The sequence below is a fragment of the Mytilus galloprovincialis genome, chromosome 9 (genome assembly GCF_965363235.1).
Source record: "Mytilus galloprovincialis chromosome 9, xbMytGall1.hap1.1, whole genome shotgun sequence".
NCBI lineage: Eukaryota > Metazoa > Mollusca > Bivalvia > Mytilida > Mytilidae > Mytilus > Mytilus galloprovincialis.
In genome coordinates this window covers 59,727,628-59,736,824 of record NC_134846.1, presented here as the reverse complement: position 1 = coordinate 59,736,824, position 9,197 = coordinate 59,727,628, and the positions used below count along the sequence as shown (strand labels likewise).

Sequence of the window (9,197 nt, the reverse complement as noted above, 5' to 3'; positions counted from 1 at the left end):
TTTGCAGATTATGATTTTTTATATTTTGGAACACTTCGGTTGTTTACCTAATTACTATGGACATCTTTTAGCCACGTCGGGAGGTGTTTTAAAAAAACATTAAAATTGAGGAATGAACACTCACCAGATGGATCAAAATGCTATCAAATCCGTCAACTGTGCATGATTGGATGCTAGCAATACGTCGACCTACACCATATAGAGTTGGAAATGCCAAACTTCATTTGAAAACCAGAACCGTTGCATACTTCATGCTGTTTTTTGTTGCCTTTTTAATCTTAATTGTCAACATTTTACCACAAAATAGTTCCAAAGAGAAATGTGACTGTTCAGTAGAATATGATAATAGATATCCTCTATCAAAACCCTACATTACTGACTATGGGTTAACATACAAAATTGCTATGGTCACAGATTTAGATACAGAATCTAAAAGTAAAAAGAAAGAGAATACTTGGCTAAGTTATTTACAGACAGGAAATTTAACATTATCAAGTGACCATAGTAAAGTTACAGTTAAACTGGATAAAATACCAGTAACACTGTCTTCAAGTTTGTCACAGGGTGGTAGAGGAATGGAGTTATCTGAGCTTGTGGTATATAATGGAAATCTTTATTCTGTTGATGATAGAACTGGCATAATTTATTTCATTAAAAACAATGCTGTTTATCCATGGGTTTTACTGGTGGATGGCAATGGAACAAGTCACAAGGGTAATTGATAATTACACTTGTATACATTGTATGGACCAGTATACATGTTATAAAAAGAACTTATCTTACTAGAAATCAGTGAACAATTTTGTTAATATGATTTGAATCAGTAAACACCCTAAGATAACTAATGAAAAGCCTCGGTTTAAAAAAAAAATCAATTTAAAACAAAATCAATTTAAAATTTCCTATGTATCGTGAGTAATGGTCAATACACCTTATCCTTATTTGGAAAGCTGTTCTGCTTGACCTGAGAATCTGCGCCTATTGAACTTTGGACATCAAACAAAAATTACTTTTCCATTGTCAAATGGTTGTGGTGATATATTTTCTATTGTGACGTCAAAATTTTACAGGAACCTTTGCAATGTCCAGTTATGGTGGACAAATAGCGATATAAAGGTGTATCCAAATGTACAATGTCTTTTAAACTGCTTGATTTTTTTACCACCTAACACAGCCAAACACCAATGAACACCCTAAGAAAAACACTGAACACACCATAATGTATTTATTTATTTATGAATGAATATTTTAATATTGAAGGTTAATCTGAATTATAACAAACAATTACATTCATATACAAGTAATTTTCGGCCAGCCAAATAGGCTTATGATGGACTGTACATTGTATATATATCATTATTGAAAATAAAAATAAATAAACAAATAGATAAAAATTTATATAGTTCAAATTTACACACAAAATAAAGTAATGCACATTATCAATTGATCACAGATTGTCTGATCGTACATGTAAAACAATTTAAAATAAAGTAAGAAACAAGCTTGCTGTAATTACAAAATAAATGTTTTAATTTGATGTTTGTCTATGTTTAGAAATGTTACCCGTCTTCCAAATTTGTTAAGAATATACCTACAAAATGATAATTGGACATTAACATGATTAACCAGATCTTGCAAAGGCTATTGTTAAAGTATTTTTTCAGAGGTACATAAAACTGTAAAAGTGAAAATATATTAGTAGACACACATTTATATTGTACTATGCAGAATTATCCCTGCATATTTCATATACATGGAAGCATCCTGGGATTAAATTGAACTGTTTTTCACTGTTAAACAGAGAAGTTTCCAATGCACCACCTTGTTTTCTTGAAGTTATAGCAACCCATTGATTACAATTCTGTTAAAAGGCCCTGTGTGATGGCGTCAGAGTAGACACATGTACTTGCAAATATCATGCATGTTCTACAATAAGATAAAAAGAAACATGAACAAACATTTTTTATTTCTGCTATTTATCTTTCAGGATTTAAGTGTGAATGGGCAACAGTAAAGCATGGAAGGTTATATGTAGGAGGACTGGGTAAAGAGTGGACGTCTGCTGAAGGCATTGTTCTAAACACCAATCCACAATGGGTGAAGTCAATAGGACCAAAGGGAGATGTAGAGCACATTGATTGGAAACATATTTATAATAAAATCAGAAAAGTTTCTGGCTATTCTTATCCTGGTAATTATATAGGATAATATCTGAATATTAGAAGAGAATTTTCTAAATTAAAAAAGAAAACATTTATGCCCAAACCACTGCTAAGGACTGCCTTTAACTCAAGGTGTCAGGCAGTCAGGGTTACTACATGCACAACTTATTTTGATTGACTTGAAGACGTAAATAATAGTATACATGTACCTATATTTAAGTAAATTTTGTTATGTTCATATTTTCTTGTAAGAATTGAATAATCTCCCCTTAATTTTCTCAAAAGCTTTACTTGACATTTTATTCATGTGAGCGACTCAGGCTCTTTAGAGTCTATAATTGATTTTAGGTCTCAATGGTGACTGGCTCTGTCATGCATTAACAAATATCCCAGGTTTGTATTCATCCCTACTTAAATCATAGGAAGAACCTGTTTTGAAATTTATAGATTTTATTTTTTTTTTATTTTTAGGTTACATGATTCATGAATCTGGGATGTGGAGTGATGTCCATCAGCGCTGGTTTTTTCTTCCTCGTCGAGCCAGCCAACAATCGTATGACGAAACAGCTGATGAAAGTAGAGCTACAAACATTTTATTGTCTGCTAATGAAGATTTTACAGATGTAGATTTCAAGTTTATAGGAAAGAAACAAAAGACAAAAGGTTATTCATCTTTCAGATTTATACCATGGACAGATGATAAATTGATAGTAGCACTGAAATCTCAAGAGGTGGCGGGGAAATTATCATCATATTTGACAGTTTTTACACTTTCAGGTGAAATTTTATTACCTGATATGAAAATAGGTGATGTAAAATATGAAGGGATAGAATTTATATAGTATTGGTCATAACTAGAATCAACTTTTAATATATTTTAAATGAAAAGTTCTTTCATTGAAACCAATGTACATTCAAACGTAAATTCAAACATAATTTGATTGTATTTCATGCAAAGATGCAACCAGATATACTTAAAACCAACTTTTATAGATTGATATTACTAAGCAGCATACACAGAAATTATATTTATCCAACATTTTGGTCAATTGTGTTCCCTCGAGTAATTGCATTATTTAAAATATGTGTTAATTGCTGATCATGAATATACAGTATTTTGTGCCTTGAAATATGAGTCTATGCGACTGATAGTTCTACTCATTTATGTGTGCATGTTCGAAAGACATCAAAAAACCTTTTCAATCACAAAATTAAGCAAAAAAGGGGGATGGCAGTTATGGAATTTCAGTTTAACTGAATGAAATCTAGTCTTTGATTACAAGTTAAAAGTCCCATATACTTTAAGAAGATTGATCTTTGCATTTATGTTTTGACAGATTATATATCCTGTTGATCATTCTTAACTCAAATCAATCAGAGTCGAGAAATAATTGCCTATGGTAATTTGAAATAAATACAAAAATCAATTAAGACTCATTTTAATATTGATCTGTCCAATATTTTAACTGTGATAGTTTTACTGTAGTTAGAATATAAGTGTTAAGATTATATAATTTAATTTTGGATGTAACGCGTCTTCTGATTGGCTGACGTTATTTTGTTATTAGCCCATAGACATAATTTAGTTATGTGACAGTGACGTCATCAACTTTTTTTCATGGTTTTCTACAGTTTAAAATGGAATTTAGAATTAAATTATAAGAAATGACTAATATTTTTTCTGTCTATTCGAAATAACATAAAAAATGTGGTGCACACTGTTAAATAACCCGCTACGCGCGTTATTCAGTGTGCACCACATTTTTTATGTTATTTCTTCATAGAAAAAATATTACAGTCATTTCTTAAATGAAAATTTTGTTTTAAGATAGATATTGTTTAAACTGTGGTTTGAGTGCTATTTAAGCCTTGTATAAAATTATCCTTTTTCCGTTATATTATGTGTATCCTAAGACTGCATTGATTATATAGATTTGATTTACTATCCATAAAACATAAGGGAATGGTTTATATATTTTTGTGAAAAAAAATAAACATTTACATCAAAATTTATGTCTATGTTTAGAAATTTTAAAAATAAACAATTAACATTTTACTAGTTTTAAATTTAGTAAAGGATACAGTTATTGTCATGATTCTTCTTACTTAATTTTTACATTTATAGAAGAATATAAGACTAGCTAGATAGCATTAGAGTGCTTTATTTTGCCAGAATACTTTTGAGACGTATGTGTTTTTAAATATGTGGTACATTGTATAAAATGAGTATAAGCATTATGCAATTAACATGGGGATAAAATAATAATTTAGAGATATAAATGCATATATGTATTTCTTAACTTTTTAGGTTTTAATAATACTATATCAAGGTTAATATTATTTTTTCTCAATTTTTTACTGTACATTTTGACAGATTATTACATAAACCCCAAACTGTTCTATTTTTTTATACGACCTCAAGAATTAAAAAATTTTTGGTCGTATATTGGTACGACGTTGTCGTTGTCGTCCGAAGACATTTGGTTTTCGCACTATAACTTTAGTAAAAGTAAATAGAAATCTATGAAATTTAAAAACAAGGTTTATGACCATAAAAGGGAGGTTGGGATTGATTTTAGGAGTTTTGGTCCCAACAGTTTAAAAATTAGGGGCCAAAAAGGGCCTAAATAAGCATTTTTCTTGGTTTTCGCTCAATAACTTTAGTATAAGTAAACAGAAATCTATGAAATTTTAACATATGGTTTATGACCACAAAAGGAAGGTGGTTGGGATTGATTTTGGGAGTTTTGGTCCCAACAGTTTAGGAATTAGGGGCCAAAAAAAGGTCCCAAATAAGCATTTTTCTTGGTTTTTGCACAATAACTTTAGTATAAGTAAATAGAAATCTATGAAATTTTAACACAAGGTTTATGACCACAAAAGGAAGGTTGGGATTGATTTTGATAGTTTTGGTCCCAACAGTTTATGAATAAGGGACCAAAAGGGTCCAAAATTAAACGAAGTTAGATTTTAACAAAAATTGAATTCTTGGGGTTCTTTGATATGCTGAACTAAACATATACCGGTACTTAGATTTTTGATTATGGGCCCAGTTGTCAAGTTGGTCCAAATCAGGGTCCAAATTTAAACTTTGTTCCACATGGAGGTCTAAAGGGTCTAAAATTGAACATTATTTGATTTTATCAAAAAGTGAATTCTTGGGTTTCTATAATATGCTGAATCTAACCATGTATTTAGATTTTGGATATTGGACCATAATAGGTAAATGTCCGATTTAAAATTTTTAAGTTTTTAAGTTTAAATTCTTAGACCACATTCATTCTGTGTCAGAAACCTTTGTTGTGTTAGCTATTTAAGCACAATCTAAATTCAGAGCTGCATCAAGCTTAAATGTTGTGTCCATACTTGCCCCAACTGTTCAGGTTTGACCTCTGCGGTCGTATAAAGCTGCGCCCTGCAGGGCATCTGGTTATGATTTAGTTTGTGAAATATATAAATAACACCATACTATTGTCCTGAATATATTTTATTAATGGAGTCAAGTAACAAGTTATAACATGTTAGTTTTAATGTTTAACTGTTTTCAATAATTTTGTTAACTTATGTTGTAAACAATATTTAATATGTATGAAAGGGTGATATTTTGACAGATAAAGACGGCTTATGACCTAGCAGATATTCCTAACATTATTTTATATAAATATCCACAGATCTGCAGTTTTTCTCCAGCATTATTTTATATGAAAAAAATTGATATAGCATGGTGTTCAGGGTTTTATAAGTGCAATATGTACATGCATATCATTTTAATTGAAATCCATATTTTTATCACAAAGAGAATGGCCCAATCTGGGCTGGTGACATCATTTGACACCAGGTGTAAATTTGAACAGTCCCTATAGTTTTCCAAAAAAAAAATGATGAATTTGAATAATATCTATGTACTATTCATTAGTATGTAATATGTATACCCTCGCTTTGAAAAAGGAGGGGTATACTGTTTTACCTCTGTCAGTCCGTCCGTCCCATGAATATTTTTGTCGCATTTTTCTCAGAAACTACAATGCCAGGATTTCTGAAATTTGGTTTCAGGTTTTATATAAATGAGCTATACTGTGTGATGTGTTTTCAGATTCATCACTTGACAACTTCCTGTTAACCGAACACTTGTATCATTTTACACATGATGGCCAAGTTGAAAATTTTCATCGCATTTTTCTAAGGAACTACAATGCCAGGATATCTGAAATTTGGTTTCAGGCTTTATATAAGTCAGCTATACCATGTGATGCGTTTTCAGATTCATCACATCACAACTTCCTGTTTACCGAACACTTACATATTTTTAAACTATTAACATTATCCACTTGCGACGGGGGTATCATCAGTGAGCATTACAATCTACATTGGTAACCCTGAGTTTGACTGACAGAATAGGGTGATATTAAAGCTTCTTATGAATTCATTTTTTTGTAAATATCATTTGTTCATGTAGATAATATTACATTTATTATACTTTCCTCCATTTTGTTCTAAGTGCATCATCTATTTTAATATTAACTATATAGTCCCATGGTTAATTTCGAAAATGACACCAGTTTCTAAATTATTTTCATCATACAATAGTTTTTATTTATCCATTTTGTTTGTGATAAATGGCCAGTAATTTACATGCTATATCGGGCCTGGTTCCCTGTTAAGATGTATAAGGTTCAGCTCCTGCAAAATAAGAAGTGACTTTATATCATACCTATCTAATGAAAACACAATAAATATCCAATGAACATATTATGCCCCATTTCACTTATAGCGTCATAATGTGTTTAAGATCCATACTTAATATTTTCCACTTCATCCCATTGTAAGAGGGAATAAATTAATTTCAGTATGATCAGACAAAATCTATCCATGTCATATGAAGTTAATAGCTGAAATTAATAACGGTACCATTAATGCAACTTTCACAGTAAAAAAAATCTATTCAGATCATTTGGTAAAAATTGAAAATTATTATACATTTGAAATACATGACAAAGAGACTATGAAAATTGTTACGCAAAAATATATATACATGTACATGTATAATTCAAATTTGAATTATGATCATTTTACATTTATTTAAAATTCTTGCCAAATTTCATCCATCAGACTTGCTGTAGATGTGTCCTTTTTTATCTGCTTTTACAAGTGTGTGTGTTTTCCAAAGTCAACAAAGATTTGACTTCATTGATATTTTGCCATCATTGTCACTTTCTTTTTAAGAATCATCTGTATCAAGAGTGCAAATCGCATTTAAAAAAACATATAGACGTCACAATTAAAGCAATTTATGGATAGCATCTCTCATCCTTTTGATAGCTAATTTTAGAACAATCCCTACACTTTGCTTTGCAACTATTTTAAAGTCATTTTGTAACAGGCTTGAACAAAAATAACTGATCATTCAGCTTTTTGTGATGGGTTATCAGACAAGCGCTCTTCATTTCCATACATTTTTAGATTTAAACTAATAGTATAATCTTAAAATTCATCGTGTATGCAATGTAATTAAAAATCTGTAGAAAGATAATAATAATCATCAATAAAATTAGAGGAAAAAACAATTATAATAATTGCTTTGAATTAAGCAGCTAAATTCAACATTTTCTTAGGCTCTTAAGAAAGAGAATAATATACAGACATTTAATAGGATCCTAGGTCTCAGCTTTTGTTACATTTTACATTTAGTTTTTTCAAGCATTAGGATATTACATTCATTAAAATATTTTATTTTGAAAGTTAGTGTTCTGGACTATTCTTACAAAATATGTAAGTTAACACATGTAAGATAACAATGTATATTTTTAATTTTTAGCTACATGTTCAATAACGAGTTTGTCCTTTTATATAATAAACTTTAACAATTACTTAGAATTAACGGTATCTAGTTATGTAGAGTAAAAATATATGATACTGTAAGCTTATTTTAAACATTCTTATCAAACAAAGTATAAATCTGGTTGTTGTATTGGTTAGATGCTGACATTTTATCCACATCTCCTTATATTTATATATATGAAAACCATACTGGATTGGTATTTTTATATATTCTGGCTACAAGGAGGGGTTATTTTTATGCTATAATATTATCTCAAAGTGTATGTTAGAATAATTTGTTTTTAGTATTTATTAGTTGTGCAAGATGAGAGATTTCAGTGTAAAAACATGCCTTTTTCTTTTTAAGTGTGAAAAAAAAACATTTGTATTTGGGATCTGATGAGAGTACATGTGAGAATGTTTATTGTTGTTATAAATTATTTTGTATGTTCTGTGATAAAAATTGAATAAAATTATATTTAAAACTTTAAATTTTGTATAATTGTATTTTTAGCTATTGACAGGTCTGCAACACAAGAGTACACATGTTTTAGTGTTTCATATCCTTTATTATTTTTGATTTTATGTTGAAAGCCCTTAATATAAAGTTTTTACTTCAAGTATCACATTATTTATAAAAAAAGAAATTGAGGTTACAAATACACCTTGCAATCATTCCATACATAGAATGAAGTTGACATGTCGCTTATAATATACAAGAAACCCACCAAACCATGAAAACCTCATTTTGACCAATGAACCATAAATACGAGTTCACAATCAGAGGAACCTACCAGATAGACATTGTACTCTTCATTTCATGGATCAAATGTAGTATCAAAGAAACAAACTAAACCAAGAAAAGTTATCATTGACTAATGAACCATGAAAAAGAGGTCAAGTTCAGACGATACCTGCCAGACAGACGCCTTTATATTTTTTACAGGTAGGGATTTTTTGCTTGTGAGAGAGCTGTCTACTTATTCTGAGTCATTTTGGTCTCTTGTGGACAGTTATCTCATTGGCAATCAAACCACATCTTCTTTTTTATATATAAAATTTTCAACCTTTCTATGCATTAAACATAGCTGACCTATTGCTTAGAGTTTAAGAAGATGAGACCCAAACACAAAAACTTAACATCTTTAACCACTGAACCATGGAAATGAGGTAAAGGTCAAATGGCACCTGGCAGTTGGACATGTACACCTTACAATT

General features: G+C 30.0%; 1 protein-coding gene across 1 annotated transcript; it reads left to right on the top strand.

Annotated features, from left to right (window-relative positions):
* Positions 1–43: 43 nt before the first annotated feature.
* Positions 44–8,471, top strand: LOC143045461 (soluble calcium-activated nucleotidase 1-like). The gene is made up of 3 exons (XM_076217979.1): positions 44–714; positions 1,988–2,191; positions 2,634–8,471. The coding sequence occupies exons 1-3, from the start codon at positions 138–140 to the stop codon at positions 3,002–3,004; spliced, it is 1,152 nt and encodes a 383-aa protein (XP_076074094.1). The 5' UTR covers positions 44–137; the 3' UTR covers positions 3,005–8,471.
* The last annotated feature ends 726 nt before the right edge of the window (positions 8,472–9,197 follow it).